Genomic DNA, 21320 nt, shown 5'->3' with positions numbered 1-21320 from the left:
TATGATGAAGCTTTATCCCATCTCTGACTGACTGGCATGGTCCTGATGGTTAATCATTACATACCTGATAACACCACATGGCCTGTGACCCGGATGACTCATTATGCATGACAGCACCCTCAAAGACATGTGATACATAATCAAAGTCCACAACAATACAGTATGAATTTCAACACAGATCTTAATGATGATTGCTCCTCATTGCTACCATGCTTGTTATGTAATACATATGACATAACATCAAATATAGCTAATACAATAACTGTACCTTAAATTATTATACTCATTTGAAGTATTCCTGATATCCGATTACCTTTGTGACACAGGAAAGGTGCAAAATTCCATATAAACGCCGACCATAAACAATAATTATTCATAATTATAACACTTTGTCAAAAATGTAGCACTCCTAGTCACTGTCAATCAAATCGAAGCATGATTATAATTTCCAAACTTTTGATGCAGCGCTTTTATCGGATTTCGTTACATTATACTGGTAGGTGTAACTAATGTCATCTGTGAGTGAGCAGCACCTTGTAAAAAGTAAAGAAAAAAAATACTGGTACATTTTATATTTGCTAAGCAAACTTTCAAAGAGAGGAACTTCCAGAAAATAGCCTCCAGAAAATACGTTTGTAAAAAATAAATAATAAAACAGCTGGCAAAATGTGCATAGTGCGTTATTGACCCTATATATATATATGTTTCAGATCATCAAACAAATTTAAATATTAGTCAATGGCAATACAACTGAACACACAATGTGGTTTGTAAATGAAATGAAAAAGTGATTTCCCCCCCTAAACCTAATAACTGGTTGGGCCACCCTTAGCAGCAACAACTGCAATCAAGCGTTTGCGATAACTTGCAATGAATCTCTTACAGCGCTGTGGAGGAATTTTGGCCCATTCATCTTTGCAGAATTGTTGTAATTCAGCCACATTCGAGGGTTTTCCAGCATGGAATGTCTTTTTAAGGTCAAGCCACAGCATCTCAATAGGATTCAGGTCAGGACTTTGACTAGGCCACTCCAAAGGCTTCATTTTGTTTTTCTTCAGCCATTCAGAGGTGGACTTGCTGGTGTGTTTTGGATCCTGCGGTAGAACCCAAGTTGGTTTCAGCTTGAGGTCATGAACAGATGGTTGGACATTCTCCTTCATATTTTGGTAGACAGCAGAATTCATGGGTCCATTTATCACAGCAAGTCTTCCAGGCCCCAAATGAGCAAAACAGCCCCCCAGACCATCACACTACCACCACCATATTTTACTGTTGGTATGATGTTCTTTTTCTGAAATGTGCCAGATGTAATTGTACACAGACCTTCCAAAAAGACCAGAGTATTTTCCCAAAGGTCTTGGGGATCATCGAAATGCTTTCTGGAAAAATTTAGACAAGCCTGAGTGTTCTTTTTGTTCAGCAGTGGTTTTCGTTTTGGAACTCTGCCATGCAGGCCGTTTTTGCCCAGTATCTCTTTTTATGGTGGAGTCATGAACACTCACCTTAACTGAGGCAAGTGAGGCCTGCTGTTCTTTGGATGTTATTGTCGGGACAAACATGCAAAAAAATAAATAAATCAGGAAGGGGGCAAACACTTTCTCACACCAGTGTAAATCCCTGTTTTCCTTAAAAAAAAAAAAAAAACACAAAAAGACACATTGTCTTATATTTGAGACTTATACATACCATCAGACAGCACGAATTCCCCCTAGTAAGTGAAAGCTTTTTTTACCTGTCACTCACACACACCTGTGACCTGGAGACTCACTGGAAGAATTGTCTCAAAGCTTGTTAGCATGTTATCAAACAACACAGGAGTTATGATGCTAATTTTAAGATAATGACGATGTTCAATAACGCAAAGCCCTCAAACAATTGTTGAGCAACTAAGAAATATGATATCCTCTTTTAGTGCAGTCTAATAGTTTTTATATCACAGATACTGAAAAGATGATAAAAAATGTCTAATTTTTATATTTTATTTTTCTTTAGATTTGTCTGGAATTCTGGGTCATCTTATATTTTGGTCAATATGGTATTTACTTGTTTGGCCAGAACATGCATATTCTCACCTTGATATACAGTACATTTTCAAATTGTTGCTAAATAAGAGCATTTTATTGGGGCAAGATTTTTTTTGGTGTTTGACTGTTGAATAAGGTTATAAGGGGACCACAATTTATGTGTCAAAATGTTGGATGGAGAGTAACACTGTATAGCATTTTATTCAAAACTATTAAAACTGTATATAAAATAATAATATATTTCAAATGTAAAAAAATATATAATAATGTAAAATATTTGTATATTAATTTAGCATATTAATATACAAATGTAATAATTAATTAATGTTCTTAAGATGTTTGAAAAAGTGTTATTTAATATAAAATACAACTATCCTTTTTGTTGAGTCTTTTCTCATCCAGACCAATGACTAAGCCCGCTCAAAAAAAAAACCCAACCAACTCTTCAAAGTGTCACAAGTGCTCACGTCACTGAACTACAATGTTCAGGGATATATAAAATGCTAAAAGGCTCGGTGATTTTATGTTTCTTAACGATTCCGTCATGTTGTAGAATGACCTGACAGGTTGCTGTGGAGTGACGGCACATCAAACAACGGACTCTGTCCTGTCAGTGTTTCATTCCTTGACCATGGATGGTTTTGTTTGTTTTGTGACATCACTGGTTCAATGGGTAGAGAATGTTTTGCTTCGGGAGGGTCAGCCACAGATTCATCAGCTACAAAGAAAATTAACTACACTGCTCAAAAAAATTAAAGGAACACTTGGAAAACACATCAGATCTAAACTGGGGGAAAAATGATCTTGAAAATCTTTCCTGATAATAATTGGGTGATGTATTAGTAACAAAATGATGCCACATAATTTGATAGAAATGAAAATGATCACCCTATAGAGGGGGGAAATCAAAGACACTCCAAAAATGAAAGTGAAAAAATGATGCAGCACACTGGTCCATTTAGCTAAAATGTCATTGTAGCAATTCAAAATGATTCTCAGTAGTTTGTGTGGCCCCCACGTGCTTGTACGCATGCCTGACAACGGGCATGTTCCTAATGAGACTACGGATGATGTCCTGCGGGATCTCCTCCCAGATCTGGACCAGGGCATCAGTGAGCTCCTGGACAGTCTGAGGAGCAACCTGGCGGCGCCGTATGGACCTAAACATAATGTCCCAGAGGTGTTCTATTGGGTTTAGGTCAGGTGAACGTGGGGGCCAGTCAATGGTATCAATTCCTTCATCCTCCAGGAACTACCTGCATACACTAGCCACATGAGGTCGGGCATTGTCGTGGACCAGGAGGAACCCAGGTCCCACTGCACCAGCGTAGGTTCTGACAAAGTGGCAAGCTATGAAAAACCTCATACTGACGTGGCCAAAAATGTAAAGTACCTTTTTAGTTCTTGAATGGGCATCTTCTTGCTAGAAATGACACAGAGTGCAAGTGAAAGTGGCAAAAGATGTAAAAAAAAACAGGCACTGATCTTGTCTGACAGTTTTGGAAAAACGCAGTCTTTGGCACCATCTTGAAAGAATTGTACTAACTTCTAGCTCATTCTACAATAAACTGAGAGCCGTAAAGATAAAAAATAGTGAATATTTACGTTATTAAATATATCTAACACAATGCAGTATAGTCTTCTGCCACTTTCTTAAGTCATGTATAGCCCAATGTGTACATACACAAAAATACTCAAAATCTGGCCAGGGTATGAATTAGATGTCCCAATCCACATTTTTTGGCTTCCGATCCTGTCCGATTTTTTAAAATACCGTAATAGTCTTGTTGATCCAATCCTGATCCTTTTTTTTTATTTTAAATAAGCTTTTGTTACAAAAATGAATTTGGAATTTAATATGGTTATGAAAATAGCTCTACAAAGCATTAAAAATAATGCAACCAAAGCATTGCTGAATTTACTTTTTTATTACATATCATGACCAACAATATTGTTTGGTTTTTGTAACAAACCTAATCCAATAAAAGATCCAATAAAAGTCCATCCAATGAAAGATTAAATTGGAGAAAATGGGTTTGCAAAATACATTTAGGGTAGGACAAATCATTTGACATGGTTATAGATCAATTTGTGGTGTGATTTAGAATTTCTGACATTTTTTTAACAAACTCTTTTCAACGCAATAGTAATTTTTTGACGGTCCCTAGTATAAACAATCAATGGATGAGCGGCACTTCCCGTGCGAGCTCCCCGCACCATGACACAGCAGTCCGGGGACAATGAGGGGGAACTACCGCTGTAGCTACGGAGCCGAATATCCAACGTCCAACGTGAAAAACTAAGTTCACCACGGTACACCGCGGACATGTCTGTATGGTGGCGTTGCGTTTTCTTCTTCTTGCGGGTAGCTGGAGTCAAGTGGCAACCAGCTTTGAGGTGCATTCCCACGACAACGATGTTGAAGTGTGGCCTAGAGTTCCGAACGTTATATGGCAATTGGATTGGCCCGATCTGGTGGCGGACACCCAATTTTATCCAATCTTGAAAATACAGCAGATAGGCAGTCGATCGCAATCCTGAAGGTAAGATCGGGACATCCCTAGTATGAATACCTTAGGGCAGAGGTGCCCAATGTTTTTCTGGGCCACATACTGAAAAATTGAAGGATGCAAGGGCCACTTTGATATTTCTCAAATACTCAGAAGTTATATACAGTATATTCCAAGAAAAATCTGCAGCTCAGCTTTGTGATACAGGTGAAGAAGTGTATTATTAGTATTAGCTCCCCCCGCTCCACCATTTTAATCTTTGTACATTTATGTACATTATGACTTTATTCCCATATTATAATTTTTTTCCTTAGCCAACTTTCCAAATATTACAGCTTTATTTTTATTTCTTATAATATTGCAACTTTAAAAAAAACACAATTTTTTCTTTAGTATTCCAATTTTATGCTCTTAAAATTATGTTATTTTTACCCATAATATTACAATGTTATTCTAGTAAAATTACTACTTTTTCTTGTTAGGTTACAACTTTTTTCTCTTAAGATTTAGACTTTATTTTTGTAAAATTACTGCTGCCATTTTTGCTCTTTTTTTCTTGTTAAATTTTGTTTTTATTTACTATATATGTATATTTAGTTATGTATTTATTTTATATGTTTGATTTATTACATTTCTCTGTGCCGTGGGCCGCACTTTGGACACCCCTGCCTTTGGGCTAAACATTACCGGTATGTGAGATACTAAGACTGACCAAAAGATAATTAACAAATACCTATGTCATTTGTGTAATGCCAACTTGCTCTGGACTTACCATTAAAATAAAAGATGGTGATCAGCTTTGAGGTATCATTGAGTTATCAGTCACAATTGTGTGGTTTCCATTCACAGGGTATTTCTGGCTATGGCATTAAAAGTGCGCACTTTGCTCACATCTGCTACCTTCAGGCTGTACTCAGGCGCTGACAGAGAAGCTCCCATTGTCACACTGTTGTTCCTGCACAAATACAGTAAATGATACATAAATCCTTGTAATGTATGTAGCAGTGATAACTAATGCTACTGTTCCAGTCAAAAGTTTGGAGAGAGTTTCTCATGCTGTTGAATAAGAAAGGGCATCCAAACCTTTGACAGGCACCACTGTACATTTGGACAAACCTGAACTTCATTGCAGAATCTCTGCTGGAGCGGGCAGAGCAGTGAAACTCTTGAGCCCCGGATCCTTCTAAAATTCTTTGCAGGTTTCTCTCTGTGATCCCACCACCTGTATTAAATATATTTAGTGTATACATAAATGCATACATGTCATATATACAGTATGACTTCCACAAAAAACACACGCTGACCTGGCATGATGGTAATTCTACCTTTAGCCTGGGGGGGAGGGGGTCAGAAAGAGTCAAACATGAGAATGCAGACTTGGAACCTCAAAAGCATGAGTTTATGCAAGTCAGAATTTCAACAAAATTGTCAGAGGAAAAAAAAAAAAACTTCAAAAGTCACACTTAATGTCAAAAGTGTTAAATGTCCGCTCACATTCAAAGCAGTTGAATTCATGTCATTCGTTATCAAAATTAAGGTAGAAAGGTTATCCAGAATCACTTTAGAGAATTCATACATACTTGATCAACAAGGCGTTTAATGAGGGGGAGTCCCTCCAGCGCAGAGTTGTCACAGCCACTTGTCAACACACGCTGGAAACCTAACGACACCAGCGTTTCCAGGGCAACCGCTGCATCATGGACCATGTCAAAAGCTGCCAAATACAATTAAGTGAATCAACATTTGAACAACAAGAGCCTTTCTGTCCTTTTAGAACTCATAAGGAGGTTTAATTTAAGCTTTACTAAAAATGTGGTCTAAATATTATTTTAAAGTGAGTTTTGATATTACCTCGATGGAAGGTCACAGGTAAAGGGCGGGCAGCAGCTACAGCAGAAAAGAGCAGAAGTGCAAAAATAAGATTATAAGGTTTCAAAAGCATGCAACTGGACATATTTATCATGACAAACATTACCTAGAAACTCCATGCACAGCTCTGCATCCACCCTCCCATCCTCTGTCAGGGCTCCCAGCACAAATCCATCAGCTCCATGGTTCTTCATCACCTCCATGTCTTTCCTCATCACCTCCACTTCCTGGTCGGAGTAAAGGAAGTCGCCGCCACGAGGCCGGATCATCACATAGACTGGGATTTTCACGTACCGTTTTACCACCTGCAGCAGGCCTGCAACAGAGTAATTAAGTAGGAGTGGGCGAAGTCAGCCGGGATAGGCTCCAGCTGCCCCTGCGACCCTAAAGAGGAGAAGCGGTATAGAAAATGGATGGATGGAATTACAGATACAGGAATTAATGCTTGGCGTCACGCAGGACGCAGCAGTACACAACAGGACCAAATAATTCCACGACTGCTTCACGTAAAGTCGTGGTGACAATGCATATCCATGCAGGAACAATGCACGTCACATGTATCATTGTCGTGCACTAGACGTAAACAGTATTTGACAAGATGTGAATAAGTCGTGCGGGAGCGTGGTCATTTCGTGCCAATGCGCACCATTTGCGGGCCAAGTTAGTCATTTATGCGTAAACAGAAAGCAAATAGTACGCGAACCAGTCCTCACACTTTTCAGGCGGGACATACATAAATAAAGAAATTACACATATTGCCACGGCAAATTCCGGGACAATGCAGAGGCAAAATGCGTGCAAGTGTAAACGCCGCTTATTGGTATGTTTGGACAACAGAGATTGTATGTGAATGTTCTCACCAACACTGGGAGTGAGTCCTCCTTCCATAAGACTACAACACAGCTCAAGGCGACCTGCACCTGTCACAACAGAGACAATTTTTTTAGAGGAGAAACCAAGTTTGTCATTTAAATAAGGATAGGCACGTAATGTGAGTTGCTGCTGCAATTTAATGTGCTCAGACACGTTTTATTTTTACTTTCAAGCGGAACTGCTAATAATAACGGAGTCTATAAGAACACCACGGTGTTTTGTTGTTCACAATTAGAACTGACAAACTTCACGACCCACCTCCTCGCTCCGCATTGACAGCAGACTCCACGGAGTCCACGCACACCTCCATTAAAAAAACATCTGCCATAGTGACGATCTGGATTAACAAAGAGTCCCGGGGTTATTTTTTCCCTCACATAATCGTATTTTCATTTATACAACTGCCTGTTAATCAGACATTGTAATAGTTGACGTTTAGCTGTGAGTAGCTAGTAGACACGGATGTGGGTTAGCCACTTCCGGTGCGTTGATTTCTGAGGCAAGGTTCAACTTGTGGACCGGCGACAGTCAGCAGTACAAGTGTAACCGCCCGTGCGACATACGCTATAACCAAAAGAACGACCACGTTTTGAAAAAAAAACTAAAACAAATTAATTATTTTAAATGAATATTTTCTATTTCTATCATTAATATGTAGATTTTTTTTCATTGCGAATATTGAAATACAAAAAAAAATTGTTCGCCAACACTTTCAGTGACGTCATGAGGTCAGAGTTGAAAGTTCGAGCTATCGTTAAGAAACATGGTTGTGTAAACGCTGTTAGCAAAGCGTCACTGACAGCATTCGTAGCAGTGGACTTGTGCTATTTTTGTTTTCCTTAATAAACAAACATGTTACTAGCTTCGCTCAGGACGACGATATTAAACAGTTGTAGACGAGCCGGAGGGGGAAATCAACACAATAACGTAAGTGTGATACAGCTAAGCTAACTGCTAACCTAGCTATGAAGACTGGGAAGAGGTCGAATTCAATGTACAGAAGGTACTATTAGTAATGTCAAGTATCTGCATGATAAACGATTCAGTTCATTTGTCTCACACTGAGCTTATTTAGTGTAAATTCACTGAATTGGTAGTTTGGTTGCATTGCTCAGCTGTCAAGTATGCATGCTAATGTAATATGACATTGCTGCAACATCAGTGGTTGCACGCGCAAACCCCGACAGCCTCAGAATCACTCGAATATATTCCTTTAAATATCTGTTCTTTGTTACTTGGCCAGGGCGCACAGTTACGTCATTGGCTGGCAAGAAGGGGCCACAGCACCATCACAGCCGAGGCAGGAGCTTCATCCTCCCCAGCAGCAGCAGTCAGTGTCCCCAATGCAGCCACAAACAGGATAGTAGGTCGCTGGTTACTCGGCTGTAGTGGCCTTGTGGTGGGTGCTGTTGTCCTTGGTGGTATTACGAGGTAAACATCACAATGCGTGTGTTAGTGTGTCAAGTATCTGTGGTTGACTGATTATATTATTTTAATAAATCAGACTAACAGAATCCGGTCTGTCCATGGTGGACTGGCACCTTGTGAGAGAGATGAAACCCCCTCAGTCAGAGGCAGAGTGGGAGGCTGAGTTTTCAAAGTACCAACAGTTTCCAGAATTCAAGATGTAAGATGGCCTTTGCTGTTCTTATTAACCAGGTGCCTTTAATATCCAGTGATGTTTTAATTGCGGAAAAAGTGTTTTACGTTAGAAGTAAATTGTACAACACCCAGAGTGGTTAACGTATTACTTATTATTCCATTACTATAGTAACAAGGTAATTGTACTGTATGTATATCCCCATAACAGAATATATGATGTCTGGGGCCTTCCCAATTGGATCAGTTTTTCCTTAAACATAGCTTAAGTTAGCATAGCATGTTTAATAAAAAAACAAAAAACAAACACCAACTCTTTATTTTTCTCAAGCTGGTTTATAGCACCCAACTTTCTCGATTGTGATTAAATAAAAAAAAAAAAAGAAGAAGAAAAAAGTAATTTTGAGCATTTCGGTGGTGTTTTTTAATTTACCACAGCTGTAAGGTGCTGGTAAAGCCTTGAAACATACTATTACTCTCGCTATTAATTTAACTATTAAACATTCTTTCCCCATTGGAAAATGGCAACATTCAAACAAGTGAACAAAATATCAGTAATTGCTGACACAAGGAGAAGGGCTTGGATTAAATAAGCTCTGCTTCTTCCTACTTCTATGGTGCAAGTGGAAACATGACGTACTTAATTGTAACTTTGTAAAGCATGTCTGAAGTGAAGTAAACAATTACCGTTTATCTTTAATGTGAAGAGATGAAAAAGGGTCCTTGGAAGTTGCAGCCCTGCTTTTAGAATTTCTATCTCAATCTCACACAATACAAATGATCTGGCTTCCTAGAATGAATCACGACATGACTCTGCCAGAGTTCAAGTTCATCTTCTACATGGAGTGGGGTCATCGTATGTGGGGCAGGCTGGTGGGACTGGCCTACATTCTCCCCACTGTGTACTTCTGGAGGAAAGGCTACTTCACTCGCTCCATGAAGGGGAAAGTGTTGGGCCTTTGTGGATTTGTCTTCTTCCAGGTGAACCCATGGACCATAATAAGTGGATGTACGATATGACAGAGGATCATAAGCATTTAGTGTCTTTTTTCAGGGTTTGCTGGGTTGGTACATGGTCAAAAGTGGTCTGGAGGAGAAGCCAGAGTCCCACGACATCCCGAGGGTCAGCCAGTATCGACTAAGTGCTCACCTTGGTTCTGCTTTACTCCTTTACTGTGCCAGCCTGTGGACCGGCCTCACGCTGATGCTGCCTGCACACAAGGTACTTCCTCATCCACACCTATTCTGTCTGTTGATTGACTAAGGCCTGTGCTTTATCTAATAAAGTTGTCAGAAACCAAACGTCTCATGCAGCTTCGGAGGTTTGCCAAAGGCACGGGTGGGCTTGTCTTCCTCACAGCTCTTTCAGGTAAATAGAGTACCCCTGTATTCTATCGTTATTCCATATTTCCCTGTATGCCATGGATTGTGTTGCATCAGGAATGGGGCATACACATGGGGACACAACAGTCCATTTTAACCCTTAAGAGGTCGTTTGAAATATTCTCATTCATTCCTCCCAAAATACACAACTGCTGTAAATGTGTGTGTATATATTATGGGTGTCAAGAGACACTCCGATCACGAGACGGGACAATACACAAGATAGAGAGCGAGACGAAATGAGATTTTAACATTAGTTTTAAGAAAAGCACAGTGAAAAATATCAGAAATATTGACAATATACTGCAATCTACTAAATTAATTTCTACTACGTTACACTCTTCTGCCCTCTGTGTGTATGCTGTGTATATCACCCACCGAGAGAACGAGACTGTATGACTGACAAAAGGGCTCACTCCATTCATGCCTTTGTTCTATGGAACAAATGTGCCAATGTGCTGAAACCAATGCACAGAGTGAACTCTGCCTGTTTGGAGGTGAGAAGTGAGGGAAAACAGACACACATGCACGTGGCAATATGTTAAGGCCAGAAAAATGATCAAGTTCATTTTCATTTATTGTTAATGGATTTATTTATTGTCCCAGACCTAGTGCCCACCAGACATTTTCAGGTCTTGTCAGATTTTAATCTTGTGGGGATCTTGTGACACCTATAAATATAAATGATATTTTTTTTATGCTTTTAACAAGGCAATCTTGTGAAACTATTTCAGCCTGGACTATTCATATCAAATACTAATTATATATTTTGGGATTTTAACTGGGGGTGTGACATGTTCAATTTAAAATGAACTCCATTGCCGGCCTCCATTTATTGCCATGTGCATGCGTGTCTGTGTTCCTCGTCTCTCGCCTTCAAACAGGCAGGAAGAGGGTTCACTCTGTACATTGGCTCAGCACCTAGACGCTTCATAGAACGACATTCCATGTAAAAAAAAAAGGCATGAACGGACGGAGCTTTCTTGTCAGTTACACAACTGCTTTGTCGCCGTGGCGGGAGGTGGGGCCGCTAGCATGCACACAGCGGAGGAGTGTAGCCTCGTGAGGAGCAATCCAAATACATAGTAACGTAGTAAATTCTGAGGGGGAAAAGACACTTGCAAAGCAAAATGCCACAGCCCCAGCGTGACTATATTCCAACTTCAAACCAAACGAGTTAGGTAAGCTCATCAACACTGACGAGCAGGTCCTATTTAAGTGATTTCTTGATTGAGAACAGGTGTGGCAGTAATCAGGCCTGGGTGTGGTAGACCACGTATGTTTTAATGGGGGTGCCACCACTTTTTTCAGACAGGGCCATGTAGGTTAGGATTTGTTTTCTCCTAAAATAACAAAAAGTTCCACTTAAAAACTGCATTTTGTGTTGAGTTGTTTTGTCTTTGACTAATATTTAAAATTGTTTGATCTGAAACATTTAAGTGTGACAAAAAAAAAAAGAAATAAGGGGGCAAACACTTTTACACCATTCTAATGGCCATTTAATGATTATTTACATGTACATGCACCCTAGATGTCAGTAGATAACAAACAAACATGCACACCAGTACGTAACACAAATATTTGTTTCAGGTGCTTTTGTCGCTGGATTAGATGCTGGCCTGGTGTACAACTCGTTCCCTAAGATGGGAGAACGCTGGGTCCCGGATGACCTGATGGCCTTTTCTCCCACCCTGAAGAACTTCTTTGAAAACCCCACAACTGTTCAGTTTGACCACAGGATCTTGGTAAGTCTATTTTTGAGCATGGTCTGGGACATGTTTGTGCGTCAGTTTGTCAGAACAGGCACTTTGTAACCTGTGCCTTGCTCATCGTTCTCATCAAGACAGTTCTTCCTCTGTTGTTCTCCAGGCAATCACCTCTTTGACAGCCATCACTGGGCTCTATCTCTTCTCCAGAAGGATGGTGCTTCCTAGGAGAGCTAAGATAGCCATCAGTCTCCTGGCAGCAATGGCGTACGGACAGGTAATTGTGCCTATAGCAAGTCCATTGCATGGAAACTAGAACAAGTCTTGAACAATGTTCTGGTTCCTCAGGTTGCACTGGGAATCAGCACCTTGTTACTGTATGTGCCCACTCCGCTGGCAGCAACCCACCAGTCTGGATCTGTGGCACTTCTCTCACTGGCCATTTGGGTTCTGGCCGAGCTCAGAAAAATGCCCAAATAATGTTGGACACATTTAATCCAGGAGTAGCCCAATCATGAAGCCAGGGGATGTCACCTCCCCCCAGTGAGAAAGCACCTCTATGCACACAGGTTTGTTTTGAGCTAACGAAAGAACAGCATTTCGTGTCACTGCAGTACCTTTTTCAAGTGCTTAAGACTTGAAGATTTTTTATGTCTGAAATGCAAAATTGTGTCTACTATACTCTGCTTTCAAGCTGAGCTGGGTTTTATTGTATAAAATGTATATATAAATTGTGAACATAGTCATGATAAATTATGGATAAAAATGTTGATGTATGACTAATAAAATCATGTACAGTCAGTTTGCATAGTAACTGTGATTTTATTATATCTGTACAAAATATACATATTTTCATTATGTAATGCAACTAGTTGAGAGGCTCGCTAACAGAAGTCGGTAGAACAGGTTAGTTGTCAGTATTCTAGACAGATTACATGCGGGGAATAACCGGATCTCACTTGTTGGAGCTGAAGACTGGCGAGGAGCAATCAGATTTAAATATAATAAAAATTGATTATGATTCTATCGTGTTCTCTCACGGAAAGGTGTGGAAAGTGATTATTGCTGTCTATTTGTGTACAGTCATTCATCTGGGGGGAAGAAAGCAATTTCTTCATGCACTTATATGTAATCTGTTAACATTAAGACTGGAAACAAAAAAGGGTTCTGATTGGTCCTTGCCAACTTACAACACATTTCTTTATTCCTGTAATAGACAAGCGAAATGTCTTTTCTTTGGTGTTACAGAGAAAATGGGAAGATGGGATTTTTAACAGTACATACACACTTTTTTTTTTTTTTGTGGAATTACAATGTGGATTTAGCCTACCGTAAATCATGGGTTTTGAAAGTGCGACAGCGAGCCAGCTGGGGCCTTCCGTACTTGATCCATTTTGCATTTAAAGCTGTAAAAATTGTCAAACCTCCAAAGTCAAACAATTTCAACACTATATTCCCATAGGAAATAATGTAGTGTACGAATGAATTTGTTCCTGACTCATAGTAATACCTTTTATTAACTGTACAGGCAATGTTTTAAGTTACATTTGAACATTCTTAACTGTCATACTAGTATAATAATAGTAAGATAAGGTCTGTATATAATTACTAAAAACTAAAATAAAGTAAAACTACTCACTGTTTGGACAAGCGGCAGAGGAAATGGATGGATGGATACTCACCATTTGAAAATTCCTGTACAGTAATGGAGATGGACCAGCAAGGTGTTTGCCGAGTAATACGGTCACCTTGTACCATTTCATAAGTACTGCTAAAATGAATGCGTTGTGTAGCGTATAAAAACGTATTTGCGTTATCATTGTTTTGGTAATATTGCACTGAGTATCCAGACCCTTTCCTACAGGTATGTTTAGCAGTTCCATTTTTGGGTCTATTATCACATTTCTGTTTTACCTTTCTGCAGTGGAAACAAATTTGGCAAAGAAGAAATAAAACGCACAAATGGTGTTAATCTGTGAGATGCACACTCAGCTAAAATGTCGTCTTGTCGTCACAAGACGATGGTTTGAAATGTTTCACTTTTGTGACGACACACACACGCACACAATTTTGGGTTTTATGGCGTTTCACTTTGGAGGTTCCACTGTATTTTACGTTATTTGTTTTTCTCTCGCTGCTGCGCCTCACACTCTGAAAACCTGCTATTTTGTTGCAAAACGATAGTTTGTTAAATTTTTATCTAAAAGTGGAAGAACCTGCTATGACGACATGACTCTTCTGATCACAACAAGTTGACAAACACAGCCTTGCCTTCTACTCGTGCTTATTTTAAAGGCTAGAACGACTGGGACCAATTGTTTTGTTGGAATTGTTTGGAAGGCCAGGAATTATCCTACCACAATCCTATGACTAGAGAAAAGGGGCGGGGGTGTTTCCAGTCTAATCTTCCATAGCCATGACGGAGGTCGTTCCTCTTGCACATGCACGCACACAAAGGGTGAGGCACCTGTGGATGACCGGGAAACAGCAGACGGACAAGCAGACTTTGGAGCGCCTCGGTAAATAACGTTATAAGTGACATCATCATGCGATACTGAAATCAGTTCCAATCCAAAACATGTTTGAGCCTCCCAATTGTCAGTAATGTCCCTCTCGACCGGTGTGTGCGTCAGATTGACTTCTATTTCACAGCAGTGCCCCATGCACAAAGTCTGGATCAGGATCACATGGATCTAGAGGTCTTAGAGGTCCATCCGCAAGGGGAAGAAAATCAAAGAGGTGAAGGGGGGCTTGTGCTCGTGTCTGTGAGCCTGCTGCTTGCCTTCTTTTCCAGTGTTCCTCCATACAGGGATGAGAGGAAGAGTCTTCCACTGTTGCTTCACCGGGGGGCTGTTGCTTCCCTCTAGCTTCCAATCCAGAAAAGGTCCACACCCACACACAAACACACACACACACTAACTCTGTTTTCAAACCTGATACCTTTGAACCCCCCACTTCCCGGGACCAGCACCCTCCCTGAGCCTCTTTCTTAGATGACGTTATCAAACAACTGCATGGACTGCATGATGTTCTCATCCTAGAGAGACAGGACAGTTTGGGATGAAGTCACTTAAAGCTCATCTGCGGTATCTAAGAAAAGTTACAGTAGAGCCCCGCCTATTCACAGAATTCTTTCTTCATATATATATTTTTTTCAGTAACTTAAATATAAAGTGGTTTAATGGCGCTATCTGCAAGGGGAACAAAATGCTGCAGTTATGAATCAAACAGAGAGCGCCGTCTCACAAGTCAATTCACTGAAAATTTGCCAGCAGCACAAGTCATGAGGTTGTTTACCTGCACGTGAAAGCACCTTGCTGTTAATGTTATTGGTGGACAAGGAGGAAGTGACGAGTGCGAGCTGAACTGCGTTTGTGTTGAAACTGAGCACTGAGTACTGAGCAATTGAGTACCGTTTGCCTGTAATTGTTTCTGAATGTCTAAAATGTATTATTGTTTAAACCATTTTAAAACATGTTTTTAATAAAATAAAGCATGGCATTTTAAAGGCTTTAAACTTGAATGTACCGTAATTTCCGATGTGTAAACCGCACCGGATTATAAAACGCACATGTCCACATCATAAAATGTCATATTGTGGCAAGGAGCTTGTCAACCCATTGGACACTGCAGGAGGTCATTACTCAATATAACCGTTTGACTCACGGTGTCATCTGTCCCCCATGGGAGCCAGAGGAGACCGGATCCCAGAGGGAGGCTGACGTCATTGCAGTGCCCCAGCAGGCACCAGTGAATGTGTTGCTCAGATGCAATGCATTATGGAAAAACTTTAAAAGAGTTGTTTTTTTTTTCATTTTAAACTTGTATTGGTACATGTTTGTATATTTCCCAAGTGTACCTTTTGAGTGTTAAGTTGCTGTGTGATGAGTTTAGTGTTTTTTTGTAAGATTACACCGTGAGTCAGAATGTTATAATGTTATATATATAATGACCTTCTGAGATCTCCAATGGGTTGACAAGCTCTTCGTAAGTGCACTGATAGCTCGTGATTTGCTCCTGCTAAAGGAGAAGCTACTGTTTCCTCACTGACTCGCGAGCGGCACAGTATTTAAACCATTAGTAGTAGTTCTGAAGTAAAGGAGATGTCACTGGATTAGAACTTAGCCATAAATTAGCTGCACTGCTGTATGTCGCAAGGCTCATATTTTAAGAAAAAAGTAGAGGCTTATACACAGTAAATGATGGTACTTTCGTCAGTACACAGCTTGTATAACAGTATAGATTTACTACCTACTCAATATGACTCAACACGGAGCCAATATTGTAGTGATTAGTAGTTGGCAACACAACCAAGTAAGATAATTGTGTGTTGCTTGCAGTCAAGCATGATGGTGGTGGGGCTACATGAGTGCTGCCAGCACTGGGGAGCCGCATTTCACTGAGGCAAATTCCAACATGTACTGTTAAGCTATAGCCAAGATACACTGTAATAAAATGGCAGCTGAAACGTGAGGGTTGTACTCACCTTTGTGAAATACTGTACCTGTCGGTGTCTTACCTTTTTACACGACTCAATAAACTCCTCTATAGTAACCACCCCATCTTGATTTCGGTCCATTTTCTGAAAGAAAGAAAGCACAGCAGCCAGAGATTGAATCAGTGCTTACCTCTGGGGTACTTTTGTTTTTAAACAAAGCTATGTTATGACCTGGAAGAAGCTCTCCACATGCTCTCTTGGTGCATCATCCTGCATAGTGGGGTATGTGTACTTCCCCATCATGTCATAGATGGACTTCATGATGTCCAGCATCTCCTGCAAAGAGAAGCAAGTGAATCTCAAGGAATTACAAACTCATTTCATTGTCACTTACTAACACATAATGTGTGTCCAACTAATACAGTTGCAGCTGCAAGTTCACATACAGTGTGCAAAAACACACTAAACATGTTTTCTCACTATCTGAAATAACATTACACTTGTTTTAGGTCAGTTAGGATTACCAAAATTATTTCTATTTGCTGCAATTATGATGAGTTTTGTTATGACTTTCTTCAAAGTCAAAGTTTACATACACAAAGATCAATGTGGGTAAGCCCACATGATGATGACACGGTTAACAACCTTAGTTGCAGGCACATCTGTGCATGTATTTTAAGGCCACACCTCAAATTCACAGCTTCCTTGTGTGACATTATAGGAAAATCAAAAGAAATCAGCCTCGATATCATGAAAACAATTGTCGACCTCCACAATCTACTTCATTATGAGTGCAATTTCCAGATGCTTGAAGGTGCCATGGTCAGGAAGGGGACAGGGTATGTGTCCCAGAGATTGAAATATTTTGGTCTGAAATGTGCAAATCAACTCCAGAAGCTGCTAAGCGTGTGTATTAGTGGTCGACCGATTCGGGGCCGATATTAGGAATTTTTACATATATCGCTATCGACCTTTATTTAAATCCGATGGGCCGATATCTAGAAATCAATTTAAAACGGGATTATTTCGGCTCAGACGCGCTTCTCTCTCTCCCTCCTGCCGGCTGAGACTTCTGTCTCCAGCATTGCCCCACCCACAGCGCCATCTGATTGGTTAAGCAAGCCATAGCACGCGTTAGTGGTACAGCCAATCTGAAGCGGACGCTGTCCTCACACACCCACACGGCTGAGAGGGAAGTTTTCTCGTGTGCAGAACGTCCTGAGAGCAAACACACGTCAAGGTAAAGACAGAAAACTCTCTCGAAGTAGTAATAAACATCCCAGTGCTCTACATCTCACGACTACTACTAACGTTACAGTGAGCAGCAGAATAACGTAAGAGCGGAGTAAACATTAACGGCAGCTCTGCAGCTCGTGGTACCTCCCGACATGTCTGTGAATGACTTGAAAGAAGTCTGCTGATAATGGCGACAGTCTTAAACAGTGTGTGATAGTAAAAGCACGTGTGTGATTGAGAGAGAGCGCGTAAAAAACTAAATTCACTTGTTTTATTGGAGGCAAGCACGCCAAGGTGGAGGCTGGTTAACGAACAATAACATTAGTTCGCCGGTCTGGCTCTAAGGCTCAGCAAACTATGTATTAGCAATGGGGAGAATGTATGTAATGTGGAGAATAGTGTGTGCTTACGTGAATGTGCGTCGACAAATTTTCATTCAGAATAACGCCATAAAAAACTCTCCAAAATATTATCTCTTTCATAATTGCAGCATTTAGCAAATAGAAATATTTTTGGCAATCCTAACTGACCTAAAACAGGAACTATTTAGTCTAATTTAATTTCAGATAGTGAGGGGAAAAAATGAACGTCTGGTTTTAATGGTAATTCTGGTTTTAATTTGCAGCTGTCATTGTTATGTTGTGCCTTTGGTAAATCACAACAAACTAAACTAACATCTTATACAACACAAATCTTAGATGAACATAAATATGAATGTACTGTACAACGGTCGCATAACAAAACCTTACAAAGAATACAAACATAATTTAAAAAGTAACAAAAACAAAGACAGCGTAACTGCACTTAACTGCGTTCATCAGCAGATGGCAGTATGTCATCAGTGATATTTATCAATTGTTGTTACCGCGTGATGTATGTAAACATACTGTAACCAACGTAGGGTGAGAGCAGTGATTCCCAACTACTGTGCCGTGTCAGTACGTAGTTTGCCCTGACAGATCATCAAGTGTAATAATCCATTTCACTGAACTAATTTGAAGATTATAATCTAATTAAGACAAATAACGTATCTTTGTTCACCTATCAATGCCAGCAACACACAGTGACAGGCAGAAGAATGAAATGGTCTTCCACTAGATGGCAGAAGATACACAATTAACATGTGTTTCCACCTTTTGCCATTCAGACAACAGAACAAGTCATGGACACACTTGGTGGTGTGCTGAGACATTTTTCTCATGTAAAATAAATGTCTTGGCTATAAGTAATTAAACGCATTTATAAATATATTGAATTTTAGCTCATAAATGACCCACAAATAAAGAAATGTAAACACATAGAACAAGTGCGTCGACAAAATCACAATACTGAGCCGACGTATATCTACAAACAATTATTTGTATTTATTCAAATTCTTTTACTTGAAATTATTTTGTCTCCTAACTAAATCTGCAAAATTAAACGAGCCATGAGGCTATCCAGTTTATAAATACATGTTTAATCCCCATGATTAATCAATCTATTAATTGTGCAAAATGACAATAAGGGGCCAATATGGCTATTGAACGTATAAATAAATAAATGCATATGTAATCGCAATGATTAATCAGTCTAATAGCGCATTAAAATAGCAGACAGTTGTGCAAAGGTTAATGATAGTGACAGTGAATGTAACGCATTCATTCAAAATGAGAAACGTGACCTCTTTGGTGATGCAGCCGTCCTTGTTCAGGTCATAGAGGTTAAAGGCCCAGTTTAACCGGTCATTAATGGTCCCCCTCAGAATGATTGACAGGCCGAACACAAAGTCCTGAGAGAGGAGGGAACTATTCAGCTTGCACCTTAACAACAACAACAACAATAAGCTCGATTCGCTCAAGGATGTCTGATACAAGAATGAAAAGGTCACCTCAAAGCTAACTGAGCCGTTCTTGTCAGTGTCGAAGGCTTCAAACAGGAAGTGTGCATACATACTCGAATCTGCAAAGACAGAGACACACGTAAAGGAATGCCTTCCAAACGTGAAACTGAGCTGAGCAGCATGCTAACTATAGATTAATTAAAAAAATGACATAACTGGAGGCAAAGTGGTTGACATTTAACTGAGCTAAACATCATGAAATGAAATGAAGTGCCTTGCTTCTTCCTGAATGTACAATAGAACCTTGGTTAGCGTCAGTAATTCATTCTAGGAGGTCCGAGTCTAACCAAAAGAGATGCAAACCAAGAAAATGTTTCCCATAAAGCAGTTCCAGAAAGCCAAAAATGTTAACAGAAAACATGTCTTTATAGTTTTACATGCAGAAAATAATTCAAAATGGATACAAATTATGAATGAAAGGGATAAATGAACATTTAAGGTTACTTTTACCTTCACTGAAGACGTGACTCTGGACGTGATTGTTCCCAAAGACACGATGTGGCAGCGAGACACCTTCCTTTTCAACACCACTTTCCAGTTCTGAGTTATTTCTTGAAGTTAATTGTATTTCTCACCACAATAACTGGAGCCAAATAAAATTTCAAGTGCCAGTATTTTCATAAAGAAGGTAAGAAACTCAATTGAATTCAAGAAATAACTTATGACAAAACAGTAAGATGGCGTCCGTGTGGTGTCTCGCTGCCAAATCGGGAAAAGTCACGTCGCTAATGAAGGTAAAAGTAACCTTATGGGAAAACTGCACAATTTTGCCCATCATCCACAATCCTTAAGTGAGACATGAGCATTCTATATACAGTATACTGTATAAAAACAGCTAAAAAGACACAGCTAAGAATGCACGTAATGGGAAACACTTATTCCGCCTATAAAGCCTCCTGACAAAAACTTCACAAAGCACCAACAATGCTCCATTTACATACAGTATAATGTGACATGCATATTAACCAAGCAACAGAAACATTGTTAATATTATTAACATTGTTACGCCAATCGAACTACGTTTCTGGCGTACCGATACCTTACCACACTGGCTAGCAACTAGCCGGCTACCAACTAGCTTCACCACACTCGCCTGCAGTGCGTCAGCGACTCAATGCCTCAGACCACTACCAAAAGGTAATACTACATATTGGAGCTGCGTTTTTTTGGAAAAGTTCATGCTAAGTGCGGGCGTTTGTTTCTATGTTGCTATGTGAAATCAATGCACCGGGGAAGGAAGTTCACTCCTTTGACCGTGACTCGTCCTGGCGCCGTTCGACTGTAGAGTTTCTATATCCTTGTTAAAACATATTGCTCCGGCCGTCGTCGTCCTCCTCGTCCTACTCCTTGAACCGAAGGTTCATTTAGCCGGTTAGCTTCTGCCGCTGCTTCTTCTATTGCATATTGGCGGTTTGCAAGCAGCTCACACAGTTAGCTAGTTTGCTAGCGACTATTGACCACAACAAGAAACGGCACGAAAGGAGATTGATTGGCAATGGTCTGCAGTCAATCAGGACGCAGAAAACAATGGGTGGGTTCTCCCTTAGCCAATAAGGACTGTTGTGGCTCTATACAGTATTTAGCCGGCTAATGTCTACTTTGGGTTGCTTTAGGCACATAAACACATACTGAGACTAGGTGGAGCCGTACACGCCTTCAACTCTCACATGAGTATACAGTATACAGTAGTACACACTGTAACAGACACATACAACAGAGCAAAAGGATGCGGAACACAATGCGCAAAACACAAAAGTCAAAATTGCACTTTAAAAAATCTGCGAATCTGCGAAAGGTGAA

At 40.0% G+C, this 21320-nt stretch overlaps 3 protein-coding genes across 13 annotated transcripts in view; 1 reads left to right on the top strand and 2 right to left on the bottom strand.

Annotated features, from left to right (window-relative positions):
* Positions 1-585: 585 nt before the first annotated feature.
* Positions 586-7803, bottom strand: cutc (cutC copper transporter homolog (E. coli)). 3 transcript variants are annotated; one of them, XM_054798541.1, is made up of 9 exons: positions 7535-7803; positions 7264-7323; positions 6510-6719; positions 6386-6421; positions 6115-6248; positions 5839-5866; positions 5651-5756; positions 5435-5489; positions 586-1094 (listed from the first exon to the last, which is right to left on the bottom strand). In XM_054798541.1, exons 1-9 carry the CDS (start codon positions 7602-7604, stop codon positions 807-809), a joined length of 987 nt encoding a protein of 328 aa, XP_054654516.1. In that variant the 5' UTR covers positions 7605-7803; the 3' UTR covers positions 586-806. The 3 variants fall into 3 exon arrangements, with proteins under 3 accessions (XP_054654516.1, XP_054654517.1, XP_054654518.1); XM_054798542.1 differs by lacking the exon at positions 586-1094 and adding an exon at positions 1101-3447 and having other exon boundaries at positions 7535-7802; XM_054798543.1 differs by lacking the exon at positions 586-1094 and having other exon boundaries at positions 3490-5489; positions 7535-7796.
* Positions 7804-8022: 219 nt separating this feature from the next.
* Positions 8023-12963, top strand: LOC129194442 (cytochrome c oxidase assembly protein COX15 homolog). Its single transcript, XM_054799710.1, has 9 exons — positions 8023-8203; positions 8520-8707; positions 8781-8903; positions 9670-9856; positions 9930-10097; positions 10163-10244; positions 11849-12003; positions 12128-12241; positions 12313-12963. Exons 1-9 carry the CDS (start codon positions 8129-8131, stop codon positions 12442-12444), a joined length of 1224 nt encoding a protein of 407 aa, XP_054655685.1. The 5' UTR covers positions 8023-8128; the 3' UTR covers positions 12445-12963.
* LOC129194443 (Kv channel-interacting protein 2-like) overlaps positions 11746-21320 on the bottom strand; it is a 128878-nt gene continuing 119303 nt past the window's right edge. For 3 of the 9 annotated variants that reach the window (XM_054799715.1, XM_054799712.1, XM_054799714.1), the window contains 4 exons: positions 19509-19579; positions 19302-19409; positions 16634-16738; positions 11746-16546 (listed from right to left, as the gene is read on the bottom strand). In XM_054799715.1, coding sequence (XP_054655690.1) covers positions 16394-16546; positions 16634-16738; positions 19302-19409; positions 19509-19579 — 437 coding nt within the window. In that variant the 3' untranslated portion in view covers positions 11746-16393. Of the gene's footprint in view, positions 16547-16633; positions 16739-18679; positions 19410-19508; positions 19580-21320 lie in introns of all 9 variants that reach the window. The other 6 variants (XM_054799718.1, XM_054799711.1, XM_054799719.1 and 3 more) reach the window with 4 other exon arrangements.

The sequence above is a fragment of the Dunckerocampus dactyliophorus genome, chromosome 14, assembly GCF_027744805.1.
Source record: "Dunckerocampus dactyliophorus isolate RoL2022-P2 chromosome 14, RoL_Ddac_1.1, whole genome shotgun sequence".
Lineage (NCBI taxonomy): Eukaryota > Metazoa > Chordata > Actinopteri > Syngnathiformes > Syngnathidae > Dunckerocampus > Dunckerocampus dactyliophorus.
This window is presented reverse-complemented; position numbering and strand designations above follow the sequence as displayed.